General features: G+C 32.7%; 1 protein-coding gene and 1 pseudogene across 1 annotated transcript; both read left to right on the forward strand.

The window, feature by feature from the left end:
• Positions 1–933: 933 nt before the first annotated feature.
• LOC131047736 (chitinase 6-like) lies at positions 934–1,816 on the forward strand (annotated as a pseudogene).
• Positions 1,817–11,109: 9,293 nt separating this feature from the next.
• LOC131047690 (chitinase 6) lies at positions 11,110–12,223 on the forward strand. The gene is made up of 3 exons (XM_057981487.2): positions 11,110–11,550; positions 11,640–11,760; positions 11,855–12,223. The coding sequence occupies exons 1-3, from the start codon at positions 11,130–11,132 to the stop codon at positions 12,150–12,152; spliced, it is 840 nt and encodes a 279-aa protein (XP_057837470.1). The 5' UTR covers positions 11,110–11,129; the 3' UTR covers positions 12,153–12,223.
• The last annotated feature ends 6,704 nt before the right edge of the window (positions 12,224–18,927 follow it).

Below are 18,927 nucleotides of genomic sequence, written 5' to 3' on the forward strand. Positions count from 1 at the left end.
ATTGAAAGTAATTTTAAGTGTGATTCAATTAGATAGATGGAAGATGGATACTATAAGGTAAAATAATCTAGGAATAAAATCTATCTATCTTTGACATCGACGCAATTTTAAAGTTTTGATGTGATAATCAATTTACAAACATAAGTAATCTATGAAATGAAAGTTAATAGTATTATTTAAGATTTAATAATCAAATGTAATATAATATAAATTGAGTGAAGTCTCAAGAATAATTTTAGAAGTGACTCAATTAAATAAAAATCCCTTTATAAGTTTGGATGATAGAAAGAAATAGATTTTAGATAATAAAATAAATTAGAAATAACATCTCTTTATCTTTGATTTGAACACAATTTAAAATTTTAATGTGAGAGGACGTAGAAACAATTTAAAAGTTCAATGTGAGAGTCAATACAGAGACGTAGCGCAATTCATCTTTTCAAAAGCCTATCTAGCCAATCCATCTTTTCAAAAGCCTATCTAAAATACTTCGAATCAAGTATATGAAGTCAGTACACAGATGTAGCCAATCCATCTTTTGAAAAGCCTTTCAAAAATACTCCGAGTCAAGTATAAAGTCGATTCAAAAATCAAACGAAAGCAACAATTTCTACATTCATTAATCTGAAAGAACTGCCCACATACCCATCTCGAAGATGGAGATGAGACTTGGTTTCAAAATGCTTCATTTGTCAAATAAAAGACGCTATGTCACGAGTCGCCCATAAAAGTCGAAGAATGTTAGTTTGACTGGTAATATGGCTCCGGAAGAATGCATTTCCTCATTGAGAACTCGGAGGAGAATTGGTGGTCAAATGGAGGGGAGATAGCGCTTAAAACGTGTAATGTCTTCCATCTGCACATTTGGGAATCTATAAATACGGGCATGAGGAGGGAGCTTCAGAGATACAGATGCAACCAAGTCTAATAGAGATGGAGAGTGAAAGAAAGGCAATGTTGATTTTGGCAGTGGGGATTGCTCTGCTGTTTGAGAGTATTTCTGCACAGAGTGTCTCCTCCATCATAAGCAAGTATTTCTTTAACACCATTCTCAACGCTGCAGACAGCTCCTGTGCTGTAAAGAACTTCTACGCATACGATGCGTTCATCCAAGCCGCCAACGCTTACTCTGGCTTCGGCACCACAGGAACTTCTGACGATGGCAAGAGAGAGCTTGCTGCCTTCTTCGCCCATGTCACGCACGAGACTGCATGTACGTAATCATCAATTTCAATGACTTAAGATTGTAAAACTGCCAATTTCGCATAACTAGTAATGATTAATGAGAGTACTGTGCTTTTGCAGCTTTATGTTATATTGAAGAGATCGATGGCGCAAAGAAAGCTTTCTATGATGAAAGCAGCACTCAGTATCCATGTGTTGCAGGCAAAACCTATTTCGGCCGGGGACCGTTCCTGCTAACCTTGTAAATTAATCAATTCTCACTTGACCGTTATACTTATCTCTGTTGCACTTTCTTCCCACTTCACACCAATGAGATTGAGTGAGTATTGCCGGAACTTCAACTACGGTCCAGCAGGAAACGACATTGGGTTCGATGCGTTGAGTTATCCGGAGAAAGTAGCGCAAGATGCCGCCATTTCGTTCAAGACAGCAGTGTGGTTTAGGATGAAACAGATAAAACTGTCATAGCGCCATCACTTCTGGAAAGGGATTCGGTGCCACAATCCAAGCTGTCAGTGGCGCTATCGAATGTACCGGTCGTAGTCCAGACATCGTCAACACACGTATAAAATACTATAAAAATTACTGCCTGAAGTTGGGTGTAGATCCAGGCTCCAACCTCTCCTGCTAACTTCACCTCACCTCACCTCATGATACCTCTCCAATTGCTATTACAACAGCAAAATAAGACAGCAGACAAACATTCTGCCCTACCACCCTGTATAGTTGTATCCATTTATTAAATAAAATTAAAAAAAATCTTAAAGTAAAATAAATGATGTCGACTTTTGATGAGTGTTCAATGGGAATAATGATCGTGAAATTCAAATACTTTTGAAAATTTGTATTGAATATTAGTGTGAAGATAAATTTTTGTCATTTATTTATTTTTACATTAAATTATGAATTCATATAATTATCTTCAAATTATTTATTTAAAAGGGTTTACATATATCTATATTAATGTATCTACAAATTTTATTATATTTTAGCTATATTACCATATGGATATTGTCAAAAGTTTATAACATACAATTTTCAAATTATTTTTTTATTGGCGAGCTGGTCGTAATGGATGAGCTAGGGTTTCTATGGGAGAAGACTCGGGTGAAGAGGATGAGGACGATGATGCAGATGGGCTGGGAGAAGGTCTTTGCCTTTCAGCTTGTGCTTGTTGTTTTTCCTTGTGCATCGCTTTTTCTTTTGGTTGTAGTTTTATGAAGATCTAGGCTATCTATGGTGGGGAAGGAGGTGATATTTTCCTCCTGTTTTCCCCTGATCTCCTTGGTAAGGGTTGGGGACTGCAAGAATTTTTTGGGTGCTGGAGCCAGGGCTATGTCTGGTTCGAGGAAGGTGTGGCTATGTTGGTGGGTGCTCTTGACTTTGGGTGTTAGGTAAATGCTTTGCATCTTTGGAAACGGAATCCCCGATCTTTTGGAGTTGGGGTTTTCTGTTTTTGTGGTTAGTCTACTACGAGTTTCACTCTGCTTAGGTTTTGTGGGGCTTCCACTCTTGTGGGTGGTTTGGCTTTTTGGGATGTCATGTTGCTTTTGTTCGTTGTTTTTTTTGTGTGGACCCTCTATTCTCTTTTGGTTTATTCCTTGGTGGGTGTTTGTTATGCTCTTCCTATCAATTCTCATGTATCTCTGTTTGAGGTGTTTTGCTCTCCTATGGAGGTGGAGTGGTGGCATGGGTCCTGGATTATGTTTGAGTTGTTTGGGCTTTTGGGTTGCTCTCTTTCTTGTCCTATTGAGGTGGCCCTTTCTCCTATTGAGGTGGAGAGTAGGCGTGAGAGAGTTTCTCGGTTGTTATTGTTCACGTTATTGGTTGAGGGAGTGGTTCAAAACCCTCATGGTTTTCTTCACACACGGTTCTAGGTTTACGATTTTCTCCCTATTTCCCAAAATGGTTTGCTGGTTGTGGGAACCTGTAAAAACCCTCTTGGCTAGATTGCACTTTCAGGACAAGATGTTATTTTCTGGACCTCAACAGGTTATGGGAGCCTTGTAAAACCCACTTTCTTGTCAACCTATGCCCCTTCTTTTCCTATTGAGGTGGCCCTTTCTCCTATTGAGGTGGAGAGTAGGTGGGGAGGAGCATGTTGGCTATTGCAGTTTGTGTTGCTAGTTGAGGGAGTTGGTCTCAACCCGAGGTGGTCTCCGCAGATGGTTCTAGGTTCACAGTTTTATCACTATGTCCCAAAATGGTTTTCTTGTTCTGGGAGCCTATAAAAAACCCTCTTGGCCGGATTGTGCATACAGGTAGTGTTGTTGTTTTCTAGGCCTTAGAAGGTTCTAGGAGCCTTGTAAAATCCACTTTCAAGGTTGAGGGAGCCTGGAAAATCCCTATGTTTTCAGTTTTTTTCTGGGATTGGCTAGTTGCTAGTAGTTTTCAAGGGCCCAGTCTGACCATTGTTTGTTTTTGGTTAGATACTAGCTGTGTGGTCTTTTGTGGCTAGGAGCTTCTATTATCAGGTTGTGGGAGCCTTGTAAAACCCATTAATCAGGTTATGGGTGCTTGGAAAAACCCTTGGTGTCTATTGAACATCAAGGGAGCCTTGGTAAAACCCTTGTGCTAGTGAAAGGCTTTGGCCTTCTACCTTTCCAACTAGATTTCATTTATATCACTTTGCTGCTAGGTTGGTTTTAGGTTGCTAATTATCTTTGATGTATCTTTTGCAGCTGCTTGTTTTGGGTTTTGGATCCTCGTAAAATCTGAGGGTTTTGGGTTCCTTCAAAACCTATTGTATGGGGTTTCAGGTCCCCTCAAAAGCCATTTTTCCTAATAAAGAACAATTGATTATAATGTCATGAAAACAACTTTTTATTTTTATTTTTTTCAAAACGTATTACTTTTTAAAAGCAATAATATAATAATATAAAATACGGATTTGTAGCTTAATGAAAATATATTATACTTTAATAAGTATCTTGAATTTATGATTATGGATCTATATTGAGATTGGATTTTCTTTTTGTGATTGGTCAACATTCAAATATTTTAGGGAGATAACTCAGCCAACCACTAAGGGTGAAGGTCTCAAATGCATAAAAGGATGGGACTATGGATGGTGGTGAGCAATGGAACTTATGATGGAAATAGGGAGGTCAAGAAAGATTTTATTTCTCGGGTTTACACCACATAGTAAGGTTGTACCCATTTTTTAAGTGTCTTTCATGATGTTAGATTAAATTTCTTTCTATAGAAAAATAGACATATCAACGGATTTCTAAAAATATATTTCTATTTCTTGTCCACATCCTTATAAAATTCAAAAATAGGAATGATGGTAGGCATTGTGACATATGAATGTAGATATGATGGATATGAATGAGAGCATGTTGTGATATGGATGACTTGCTAATAGTTGTAAAGGTTGGATGGGATGTAGGGGTGGAAAAATCTTTTCCCCAATTGTATAGTACATGTAGATAGCTAATTTATGTGTGATACTTACAAATGGGTTTTCATCCCATTACTTTTCCAAGGTTCCATTAGAATGGTTTTTACCATTAGATGATTATTATATTTTCATTACTCTAATTTTTTATTTCGTTTTATATATTGGGGTTGTTGAATTTTAAATTTAATTAACTATTTCCATAACAATCTAATAATATCCCATTCTAAATTTATAATAATGCAGACCAAATTACTTGTGGTATTCTAGGTAGATGTTGATGTGAGCATTGTTGACTACTAAGTCAGCTTCTTAGAAATGATAACATGGTATCATAATAGTCCCTATGATATTGATTATTTTCAATGTAAATAGATTGTGGTGCACTTTGAATGATGGAAGTGGTGATGGAGCTATTTTGGACAATGGAATAGGATATATAAGATGGGTGAATAGAAGGATGAGATTATTGAGGCATGACTAAATGGCATGGGGCCCAAGGAAATAAGGAACAAAAATTGCACACATGATGTGATGTAATGGGATTAGATCTTTTGTTTTTTATAGGAACTTTTATCTCTTAAAATGTTTGTACTTGTTGTCATATAGGATTTCAAATCTTTAGATTCTTAGTTTTTTGGACATTAGAGTTTAAGTGTCCATAATGCAATATTTTAGGACCCACAAAGGTTTTGAGTTTTATTTTGTCATATTTTTTCTTAGTTATTTGAATTATTTTGATTAATAAAAGTGGGATAGGCCTGTACCATTAATTTGTTATTTGAATTGTTAGGATTCACAACTACCAAAATTCTCAATTGAGATGGAATAATTTATTTTTGGGTTTTTGAACTATGAAACACTAGTCTCTAGTGTTAAATTTATGAATTTTATTTTTTAGGTGCTTGGATTTTGAAGACTAGATTTTGTGACCCAAATGACCATTAGATTCTAAGATCTATGAATGTTGAGATTAAAGATATTTAATTTTAGAATTTTAGACTTTAGAGCTTTATATTTTTGGATCTTGATAGAGTTTTTGAACATTGCCATTTGAATTTCCTATTATTTTTGTTGGGTGTGGAATTTTAATGTTCTTTCATGGATTCCTTGGAATATGAGGACGCATCCAATTATATTTAAAATAAATTTTTAAAGCCCAATAGGTAAATATTCTTCTCTTGGAGCCCCATTAAGGTTGTGATAACTTCATCATTATGAAATAGGTCAAGTGGTTTGTGATGTTTTTCATCTAGAGTGATGTATTCAAGGGGTGTATGGGTAAGATTGAAGCCAATAAAAAGGTTTGTAATTTGGGGGTTAGTATCATTGAAAGGGTTGGAGATTGAGTGGATAGTATCAATGAAATTTTTTTGGATAGGTAATACAATGCTAATGTAAGCATTGTTCAAAGGGAATTTAGGCTTCATAAAATGATTGTTTGCAAAAAAATTAATAGGAATAGTGAGAAAGAAATATTTTGATCTTGCCTAAAGTTGCACTAGTAGTTACTGGAGTACCCTTAATAAAAAAATTCTACATACTAAAATATTTGTATACATCAGCTTGAGATTATTAGTGTTGCATTAAAATGAATACTTTTTAGGATTCCTTCTTCATGAACCTGGCTATTAGTTTTTCTTGATAGTTCAAGTTTATACACATTTGATTTATAATGAAATATGTGTTACTTTATAAACATGATGAAAACCCATCATTAGAAGTTGCGAACTATTGGTATTTTTCATTTTTTAAACCAAAAAAATATAAAGAGATGAAGAGGAGTTTTCAAATGACGTGTTTCTAAAAGGGATGCCAAATATGGTTTAAGAGATAGCAAGTTGTGAGGTCTAGGAATGATATAATAGCTTTATGAATTGTAGGAACTACAAGTTTGGTTATAGCCCATATTTACTATGAAAACTATGCTAAAAGGTATTCTATATGAAGAAATTAGGTTTAAAAACTATTTTGTGGTAGGAAAGTCATAGTATATGACATATGAAGTGATCAAAGGGTAGAATATTGTGTTATGATAGCTGGATCATATGCTACCAATATTGTATGAGAATGGCAATAATGTGAAGTGTGTTCAAGGAAGAGTTCCCCCTTCAAATAATTACATAACTAAAAACAATAAAATTAATTTTAAGGTGGAATATAATGAAATTATTCCTATAGGGAAGAAGAATAAAAGAGTATATTACATGTGTATGAAACATGCAAAATTATGCTTATGAAATGAAATAGTGCTCATTAGGGATTTTACATGATATGATGTAAAATCACATGAAGCATGCAAAGAAATATATAATCTTCTTAGTATGCATAAAATAAGAAAAAAATATCATCACCATTTTAGGGAAGAGAATGAATCACCAACATCCTCCAAGCCTATAAAAATATGAATGCAAAAGAAGAATTACAAATGAAAAAAAAAATTGGTTCAAAATGGAATATACCTCAAAATATCAAGACTTTTCTTCATCCCTAGAATACCTTAAAATAATTATATGCCATATAAAATAAACTAGATACAAAGAGAAGAATAAATATGATATTTGACACCACTATATGCAGGTACCTACAAGGGTAAGATGGGTCCTCTACATGTAACTAATAAATACATATCAAACATGATGAAAAGAATAGAAACATAAATAAAAGTATACACACATGTATAGATGATACAAAGGAATGATTGTATCCTCATACACCAAATAGTTCACTTTATAATCTTGATTATAGCGGTAGCAAGAACAAGATGATAAAGGCATCATTGTGAGAGTCATACTAAGAGAATTTCATCCACCCAAGTACAATGAATTAGTTATAAGAATACCATGATACCTTTGATAATAGACAAAGGTATGCATGAATAATATCATGAATATAGATGTTTGTTATGGGATATCCATTGAGGATTCATAAATTTATTCTCTGACATATGTATGTAATTACAATCAATACATACAATGAGTTGTAGTTGCTCACTACTATACACATTATTGTGAGTAGTAAGAATTGCAAGTTGATGCTCAATATTATGAATAGCTTTGATAACATTTTGGATTTTCTTAATCTGGGTAGGGAGAAGAGATTTTCATTAAAGTTTACAAAATAGACAAAAGCTTTCCACATTATTTATTAATAGACCATCTCGTATGAGGGTAATAGCCTTCTTAATATATTTTTATTTAATAGACATTCTAATATAGATTGCATCACCAATGAGACCTTCAAATAGATTTTGAGAGATATCCCAATACAATAGAAGTAGAAACCTAAAACACAAGGTTCAATAGTAAATTGATATCATTCATATCCCAAGAAAAGTCAAAAATAGTTATAATGGTGTTGTATATGAAGTATTCAAGGAGTTCTATATGTTTGGTGTGTTTCTCCTTGATAATATTTTGAATTGACTCTTCTTCTATGTCATTTTTTTATACAAAAAACTCCCTCAACTAATCAATCAAAGAACATTAAGAATAATTACACTTTCATCCATGTATCTTTAGGAATTATGGTTTGTGTTTACAACTAATTACTTGAAACATTCTAAGGATATGTGAAAATCCTATTCTCAAAGATCTCAAAGTAGTGGCCAATGAACAAGAATAAAAAAGGAGTTAAAATCCTCTACATGTTTAGTTGTGCCAAACCAATTAGGGTGATCATATATAAATATATTATAATGAAACTACTTGACAATGTGGGTATTTCTCTATAGACATGCTCTTAATTAGATAGAACAAGAACCCTAATAAATACAACACATATGGCTTACTTATTGGACACTCTTGATTTTTGGTTCAGAGAGAATATATTCATACTTATAAATGTGTAAATACTTAAAATGAAAGATAATTTGTTCATTTTATATATTTATTCTAACTGATAAACATAAGGATTTTGAATTGTTCCTTGTTTAGGGTTATAGAGTCACTTCAAGTAGTCATTAAACACAACTATAAAAAGAAAATTTATATCATAGATCTCTTAATATTAATGTATGACATTAATATCCCCAATTTTTGTCTAACTATAGTTCTACTTTTAGATCGTTAACAATTAATTCAAATCTTTATATCATACCTAAAGCTATTTATCTTTTCCTTGAAAAGATGAAAAAATAACATATACTCCATGGAAATGATATAGAGATGAAAATAATTAAACATTTTTATTAAACTTTCAAAATAGATTGACTAAAAAATTTAGGAGACAACTATAGTATAATTTCTATATTATATTACTCATTCTAAACAAACTTGATAGAATTATTTTGAAAATTTTGAAAATATTAGAATCTATGTATAGTACCTCTAATCTCCATTTTATAGGAGCAAGGGAGCAACAAGCTTCAATTCATGTACACGTCACAATTATATTTGAAAAAAGAAAAAGATTAGAGAATATGTCAAAGACATCTTTGAGAAACTACTAGACAAAATAGAACTTTCTCATTGAGAAAAAGAATGTTGGAGCTCCAAAAATTGTAGGTGATGGGCTCAAAACTTGAGGAAGATTATCCACCTTCAAAATTGACTACAACTAAGATGATGCTATTGTAACTGCACTATGGAGAATGTGATTGCAAAATTATGAAGTGTCATGGAAGTCCCTTTTGAAGATAAATGAAATGCATATCAAATGTATCTTCATTTCATTTAATTCAAAATCCAAACTTGGAGCCCACATTGAAGAAAGGTGGTCCTCAAGATGATTGATTGAAATAAAATCAAAACATGTATTCATTTTATTTAAATTTCAAAATGTGAACATGGGATAAAGATGTGGAATGGTGGGGCCCTAAGTGATGGTTGACTTGAAATGTAGATTAAGTTTTTATTCTTTTTCATTTTAATGTTCAAAAATTCTATCCATCACAATGTGGTTGGCAAGGGCCAAGTGTTTGTGATACTCATCTCCCAACAGTCCTGATGCAGAAATTTTTGGCAAAACTGAGCCTTGAAAACCTCACTTCAAAAAATGAACAAACTCAAAATAAATTCACTTCAATAATCTCTAATGAGAATTTTATTCATATCACAAATGCTGCACATAAACTCTTCTTGCATTGATGTTAAGTACAAGGCTTCATTTGTACATGAAAGAAAACTAACTCCAACTTAAAATAGATTCATTCAAATCTATCCTTGTTTTAGAAAAAATATCCAAACTACTTACTCTACATGCTAAAATAAATAGATTTAGGATTATTAGAGAGATGTTTGGAATTTATAAAGGAAAAACAAATTTCTCTGCACACTCAACAATCTAGAAATATCTAGAATGTGACAACGTTAAACTACCAAGGAACAAAAGACTTTTTCATGGGCTCCTATCCATGAGTTCATCAATTCTACTTCCATACTTAGATATACCTAAAGTTGTCATCCATGTAGCTTCTTCAAGTGAGTGCTATTTCCATTTGACCAAGTATTGAAGATACTCTTTGTTTTTTGGTCTTATTTACCACTTTCTTGTACAAAATCGCTTTAGGTTGCTTTGGCATCTCTATGGACAATTGTTGCTTCCACTCAATGATCTAATATCCACCTATTTTAGGAACATGAATTGTTTTTCCTTCACCTTTGTAAGGGTATAGATCTGCAACATTAAGGTAGGAGAAATTTCAATGCCTTTTGGAAGTTCTATCTCATATGCATTGCTAGAAAATCTCCTTAGAACCCTACAAGGACCAATTTTCTTAACTTTAACTTGTTGTACTCACCCTTTAGAAACTGCTTCTTTTTTAGTAGCTGGGTAATCATGAGTTATAGTTGCCAATAATGTTGCACAATTGCTCTAATTAGTAATTTTTTTCTCAACTACTGAGTATATACAAGTGGGCACCTATTGACACAATACATAAATTTTTATTGGACTTTAAATTAGCATGTTCCATTGAATGGTTATTAGAACATGGATGATAATTGAACCCCTTCCCCTATAATAATTTAATAGTTTTAACTATAAAACAAGTATTTAAAACACCAACACAAAGTAAAGTACCACGAAAACTTAAAACAAAATATAGAGTCTAAACTGAGTCAAACAAAGACAACAATTTCTACATTCATTAATTTGAGTTCAACTTAAGAAGGTGCATTCATTAGTTTCTCTTAATCCAACAATAATAATTTAACAATTTTAACTATACAATGAGTATTTAAAACAAAATTGGGTAACACGAAAGTTGAAGATATAAAGTCAAGTCAAACAAAGGCAAGAATTTCTAATAAATGTCTGCCATCTCGAAGATGAGACTGAGATTTCAAAATGCTTCATTTGTGGAATAAAAGAGCTACGTAACGACTTGTTAGCTTGACTTTGAATGATTCTTAAAGGACCGGATCAAACACCCGGAAACACCGAATGCGCTCCTTGTCAAAACTCAAGAGGGGAAAATAGCGCGTAAACGCGTTATGTCTTCTTCCAAATGCACATTAGCCAATCTATAAATACGGGCAAGAGGAGGAAGCTTGATAGATACAAATCCAAGCAAGTATAATAGAGAGGAATTGAAATAATAGAGATGGAGAGTGAAAGAAAAGCAGTATTAGTGTCGGTTTTGGCAGTAGGGATTGCTGTATTGGTTGGGAGTGTTTCTGCACAGAATTGTGGGTGTTCGAGCAATTTGTGCTGCAGCAAGTGGGGATACTGCGGCACTGGAGATGATTACTGCGGCACTGGCTGCAAAGAAGGGCCATGTTCCACCTCCCCCACTCCCTCCACTCCCACCACTGGCGGTGCTGTCTCCTCCATCATCAGCAAGGATTTCTTTGACGCCATTCTCAACGCTGCAGACAGCTCCTGTGCTGGAAAGAGCTTCTACACATACGATGGCTTCATCCAGGCTGCCAACGCCTACTCTGGTTTCGGCACCACTGGATCTTCTGACGACGCCAAGAGAGAACTCGCTGCCTTCTTCGCCCATGTCACCCACGAGACTGGATGTACGTAATCATCTATTTCAATGACTACGAATATTGTTGTTCAAATCTCGCATAACTTGTGATGACTGATGAGTATTGTGCTTTTGTAGCTTTCTGTTACATTGAAGAGATCAATGGAGCATCCAAAGATTACTGCGATGAAACCAACACTCAGTATCCATGTGTTGCAGACAAAGGCTACTTCGGCCGGGGACCCATCCAGCTATCGTGGTAATTAATCAATTCTGTTCGCTTAAGCTTTATACTTTGTTCTGTTGCGCTCTCTTCCCACTTCACACTAATGAGATTGAGTTGAGTATTGCAGGAACTTCAACTATGGTCCAGCAGGAAAGGACATTGGGTTCGACGGGTTGAATGAGCCGGAGAAGGTAGCGCAAGACGCCACCATTTCGTTCAAGACAGCAGTGTGGTTTTGGATGAAACAGAGCAACTGCCACAGCGCAATCACCTCTGGACAGGGATTCGGTGCCACAATCCAAGCTGTCAATGGCGATGTTGAATGTAACGGTCGTAAACCAGACATCGTGAACACGCGTATAAATTACTACAAAAACTACTGCCAGAAGTTGGGAGTAGATCCAGGCTCCAACCTCTCCTGCTAACTTCACCTCATCTCACCTCATATATCTCCAATTACATTTACAAGAAGAAAATAAGACGACAGATGAACATTCTGCCCTACTTTCATGTCCATTTGCTAAACAAAATAAAATTTCCAAGTGAAATAAACGATGTTGTCAAGATTTTAAAATTAAAATAGTTTAACAGTTTGTTTTGAAAATTTGTTTGATTTAGTATGATGTGATGGAACAAAAATATGTGATGAAGCAGAAATTCAATAGTACATGAAATACTGTTGTTTGTTCGTTCCTGTCATAGAATTATAAGGAGGCTGCAGTTCGTGGCAAGCAATTAAAATTGTTTATTTGCTACTGCCAATCAAAATAATTCAAAAATTCTTTTTAAAGCGTTATATAATTTAATAATTTAAATCAATTATTTTTTAAATATATAAAAATATATATATTTTGTCTTCCTTCGGATTAGATAAAATATTCTCTCACAATGCAAGAAAAAGCAAAGATATCTATAATAAGATTATGCATGGCTTCTTAATTCTCAAACTTTCTCAACTGCTGATATTTACAACCTATCAAAAATTCAGAAATATGTCAATTTATTAATGTAATTGTGTTTTACTTAGTGCATGAAAACGTCTTGTTAAAAATCTTTATTATGTGGATAGCTTGGATAGGGTAGGATTATATTTGTTTCTCACTAAAAGTGAGTTTCATAAATGAGATTAATTAGCTAAACTTAAAATATCACAAATCTTCTTGTTATAATATTTCATTTGTTATTTGTTATAAATCTCCATGGAGCGATAAGGTGTGCATGGATTGATAAAAAAGGTGATGATAAAGAAGAAGACTAGATAGGACGACACAAGGAGATATAAGGGTGTTAATGTCGAACATATCTGAGGATGAGGCCCCTCAAAAATGTGGTCTTACTGGTTCATAGCTCCAGTTAAAAGCGATTTGGCTTCAACCCCTTACCAATCCTTTTATATATATATATATATATATATATATATATATATAATTTGTCACTATGTGGTTCCTATAAAGCCAAGAATTGGCAACTGAATGTCATATCATCCTTTAAGGAACAAAATCCTTTATTTTTTAATTCCACTATCATATCATTTTGAAATAAAAAAAAATAGGCTCAAGAAGGAGGGGAACACTTAATATTTTTGAGTTTAGAATTGCTCAAGTATACAACAAATTGCACAATTTCTCTAGTTAAGCTAGGGGCAACTTCATCTTAATGAATAGTTCCCTTAATTTTGAAAGAGATTTCCTTATAATTAACTAAGTTTATATAAAATGGAAGCTTTTCTTTTATCCAAGAAAACAAAATAGATATAGGGGCATCATGGCCAAAATTAAAAATTGCATACATTTTGTGTAGTCATAAAGTTTTAAAGTTCAAAAATTTTGTTGATCATTTCTTTTAAAAGTTGTTCACCTTCACCTTCAAGAACATTTAATAGACATCCAACATAGGAAAGAGGATTTGAGTAGATTTATAACAATTCAACTTGGTATTTTGATACTCCCAACAATTAATATGCTAGTTTTTGTGACCATGAGAATTTTGAGCAATATTTTTTGGAACAATTAGAAGGAGGGAAGAATATAGAATGTACTAAAAATGCACGCAAAATAAGAGATAACACAAAGGTATGTACATGTAATTAAAATATTAAGAATTCAACAAGTAATATAAGCCTTTAAGCTAGATAATCACAAAAAAAAATTGAAAGAGAAAGAGAAGGCCACATGATAGAGGATCCAATGCTAATGCATGGACAAAAAAGAGAGTAATTAAATAATGACATATTTTTCAATAAGGAAAGAGGTCATAAAAGGGGATTTCATTCTCCATCAAATGATGGAGTCATCATAGGAGTGTTGGATATTGTCAATTATTATATAGGAGAAAAATAATTAGCAAGAAGAGGAGACTCATAAAATGACACTAAATGAATCAAAATTAGTGTTTAGACTAAATATTGATGATGTTTGTAAATATTATTCTAAAAGGTGGAATTCTAAAGTATGCACTTTTATTCCTTCAATCAAAAAAATCTTATAGTTTGGTGTGCATAATTTGTGAGATTTTTAAATTGAATATTTTAGTAATATACATAATTTAATTTATTTTAATAATTTAACCATGCATGCATGGAATAATAGTGAATTTGATGAAGATTGTTAATTAAAGAAGTGTATATTGATGAATTTAAGAATATTTAAAATATGGTAGAAAAGTTAAGAGAGATCACACTTGATTTAGATTTCTATAATGAAGCTATGTGAGAAAAACACAAAAAGTAATCATATAAAAAGAAGACATAGAAATAGATGTTCAACATATATATAAATACGTGATCAAAGGATATACTTTTAAGCATATTTTTAAATTTTTAAATTTTATTTGATACAAGAGAGTAGACTCGTTAATAAAAAAATAATATAAATGTACATTTAACAAAACCTTTTGCAATTTTTTTTCCAATTTTTTTTTTTTATATATGGTTTTATATTGTTCTACTTTCCATTTCTAGCCATTTATCTCTTGTAGAAAATCTCCAAATTAATAAAATCAAAAAAAAGTTTTTATTATTTTCTTTAAATTTATTTTTTATATATTGAGACTATTGGAATTATGAATGTTGCGATTTCATAAGTTTGGATTTGAAATTGAAAACTTGACATTTAGATTTTTTATTCTAGATAGAAATTTGAAGCTTTGGTATCTAGATTGCTTAATATTTAAACTTTTTGGGTGTGGGTATTGTTACTGTTGGCATGGGTTCCTTAGGATATGTGTATTTAGAAGGGCTATGGGATGGGTTTATGGGTTAAGATTCATAGGATTAGGTGGATGGTATGGAGGATTAAAGTTAATATAAATTGGTGGATGATTTGATATTTGAGGGTTTATATGAGTTAAGGGATTTGATTTTATAGATTAGGATGTAGAAGGGTTAATGGATGGATAGATAGGTGAGGATTTAAATGATGAATAGATGGTTTGATTGTTTAGGATTTATAAATTCTTTGAGGGATATTTTGATTCAACGGGATATTTATGGTTTTATAGGTTAGAATTTATATGGTTGGATGAATGTTTTAATGGATAATTTGGAAGGTTTATTTTGTGCAAATGTTTAAGGTTGTAATTTATTGGAAGATTGGCCTCTATATTTATAAGGCAGTTAACCATCACTTTTTTAAAAATTTTAAGGAGAAAGTGATCGAGTTGGATGTAACCTTGAATAGTGTTGGGGAAACCATTTGGGTATTACTACATTCTTCTTGATCTTCAAGGGTCTCATCATTATATATTTAAATAAGTTATTACATTGGTCAACAAATTCATTAAAAAAGGGGTTCATATTTTTTATTTTGATTGGATTATGACTTGTAAAGGTTTGACTCAATTTTTTTATGGTCTTAACACAAGAGACAATAAAGATACTCAGACATCCTAGCTACTCAAGTGGTTCATTTTAAATTGTTGTCCTATTAATAAAAAAATAAACTTGATAAAAAAAATAGTACCAATTCAATATGTTAAATTGATAACTATGGAGGATTAATAGTATACCAATATACCATCTCTCTATTTTTAAAGATATGTTGTGAGAATATTCCCTATGTCAACCACTTATTGATTCATCACAATCACCAAATTATTGAATGGTTAATTATGATAGGTTTACAAAATGATCAACTAGGAAATCTCCTATATAACCAGAGTGAGGTGAGGCATAATTCCATGATATAAGGGTGTTTTTTGGTGGGTTGTCTTGAGAGTGTAATCCACATCCTCCACTTGGTAGACTATAAATTCATTACTAGAAAATTATTTCAATTAGTGAGCCCTTGTGACCTTAATACTTAACATTAATGTAGCCCTTACTATTATTACAAAAATCATTCTTACAAATCCATAATGTATTCCTAAACTCGCTACTAGAAATTAAATCTCTTTCTTTAAAAGAGCCAACAAATAGAATTACACATTCACAAGAGATTCACAAAGACAAATAACAAAATACTTGATATTATTATTCATGTGAGAATAAGAAGTACATTCTGGAGACAATATTTGTAGTAATTTTCATGATAGTCCATAAACTAATTAATATTGTTGAAGGAATATTTACATTCTTCACTATGAAAGACTGGACACATTCTAACTTAGACACTAATACTCTACCCTTTTCCAAAGAGACCAAGATTCCCTCGAAAAAATCTCTCTTAATTATAACCTTGGAATTCCTTTTATAAGAGTAAGGAATGCAACAAGCTTTAGGTTGTTTACAACTATCATGTTCTCATTTGACATATGTTTTTTTTATACACATGGAAAGAAAATATTCCCAATATGAAACCTAAAACAAAAAAGGACAACATATCAAACCATATGCACTAATGGTGAAGAATAAAATGTCATTGAAATTCAACTGCTTGAGTCGTGCCATCATCACATTGTTGATGACTTTAGGGATGTAAGATTCTCACTATAGAAACTAGAAGAGGAGCTCATAGAGTGCAATCTTGCAAGCAGATAGGGGGGGCTGACTTTAGTTATCAATTTTAACTAAATGGGCTCTTTGCTAGATCCAACTTTCCCCTATCCTTATTGTTCTCCTCCCCGCTCCCTCTATATCTTAGGCTTCAGGAAACAGGGGGTGAAGGTAGGCAACTAGTAAAAGGCCATTTACAACTGCAAATCCCTTTCAATATCCCTTTATCTACCTCTTGTGATTTCAATGTCCCTTTAGCTACAAAGTAATCTATTGTGCTGCTATAAACACAACCTTCTTAAAATATTCTCCACCTAGTATCATTAAACCTAAATCTTATGAGCACGGAGTTTGTTTCTACATATGGGAATTCTATTTATGATACTGTTCTTGAACAAATGTAGAGGGAAATTTTTATAATGCTCCTTGAGCAACTCAACATCTATCAACTTATGAAAAAACTCAAAGCTCTAAATTTAGAAGTTCTAAATGTAGCCTAGCATGTCGTACCATGCGTATAAAACCTCCTTTTTGCCTTTTCAAAGATTTAAAACTTATCTTCTTTAATCATTTGACCGCCAATTGAAATTTATTTTTGGGAACAAACAAACATTCGTACCCATGTGATGGTACCCACACAATAATTACTACAAAGGCAATGGTTATAGTGACTGAAAAAATATCACATGGGCCCAGTTGCCACAATGTTGTGATAGACATAAGTCATTACTTAAGCAACAAGAAACTACCTTAAGGAGTTTTCCCTATAAATATTTTGTAGACTATGAATCACATCCACCATTATATCATCAAATATCAAAGATGAAGGTTCAATTCCAAGCCTAAGCTCTGATAGAACAAAATTTGTACAAGCATGATAATAATTGAAAGAAACTTGTCACTTTTCAATTGTATCATGTGTACCATAGTGATGAATTATTATTTGTTGAGCAAGGATTGAATGTTAATAAACCACGTGCTTATGGAAGTAAATGAATTCATTGTGTCACACATGTGATGTGAGGGGAATGAGGTCGCTGACACATGGGCATTGTCCTTTAATGATGACAAGGAGATACTGCTCAAGATCCCAAGGATTTTCTTAATCTCTCGATGGATTTTGATGAAACTTGGCATGTCGAAGTTGACATCATGATGGTCGCCACTGTATTTTTCTCTTCTCTACGATGTGGCAGATTATTAATTACAGAGGGGAAGGTGGCATGTGGATTTAGAATCAAGGAAGGATTTTGCATTAATGACTTTTACTCCAATTTGATGTGAGGTCAAGTGGAAAATTTTAAATATATTGGAAGGCATATCATTTGTAATAAACCCAGGTCTTCAGACTGCATAATGCAGAATTAATGCACAACCTATAAATTGTACTTACAAAACCATCCACCACCATTATTAATTATTTTGGGGATTACTAATTTAATTTGCCAGTAAAATTATTTTTTTTGTTTTATTAGAAGCATAATTCAGCAAGTAAAAATTTATAGTTTTATATATTTCAAAAATTTTGCTCGTAAAAATTATTTTTGGGTTTCTATCAAATGTTTTATTTGCCAAAAAATGATTTTATATTTGAAAAGAAAGATAAATATTTATCAATATTTTCTATTGATTTTTACCAATTTCAATAAATTCACCAACCAAATTTACATTACGTTTCCACAAAAAATTAAAAAATCGCCAATAAAATTAAATTTTAGATCTTCAAGTAACAAAAAATTCACCAATATTTTACACCATTTTCGAGGGGGGTTTCTTTAAGTTTTCTCTATACTTGTAAATCATTAAAGATCAATATATATCTTGCAATCCTAGTCATTACAAAGAGGGAGGAACAAGACTTTCGATAGCTTTTTATTAGAGTAAAACAAGTTTTGAAGGGACCCCAAAACCTTTTACCAAAAAAGGACTACCAACGATAAGAGAAAAATAGACACAATAATAGCTGGCCAACAACAAAAAAAAAAGAAACCAAAGGGTTGATAGACTCGAAAGCCTACTGAAGTTTCTTTAACATTTTTTAAGTTTCAACATTCTTGTGAATCGCATCTTCATTGATGTTCAGAACATCACGGATAATATGGACTTGATCCATCTTCATTGATGTTCAAAACATCATGGATAATATGGACTTGATCATGGTTGTGCATTCTAGTTGAGAGGCTAAGAATGGGTCCTATGCCTATGCCATGTTGATCTATAGCAGCATCCTTCCCTATGTCCTCCATAGTAGCAGAAGAGGAGCCAATGTT

This window comes from Cryptomeria japonica, chromosome 4 (genome assembly GCF_030272615.1).
Source record: "Cryptomeria japonica chromosome 4, Sugi_1.0, whole genome shotgun sequence".
Taxonomy (NCBI): domain Eukaryota; kingdom Viridiplantae; phylum Streptophyta; class Pinopsida; order Cupressales; family Cupressaceae; genus Cryptomeria; species Cryptomeria japonica.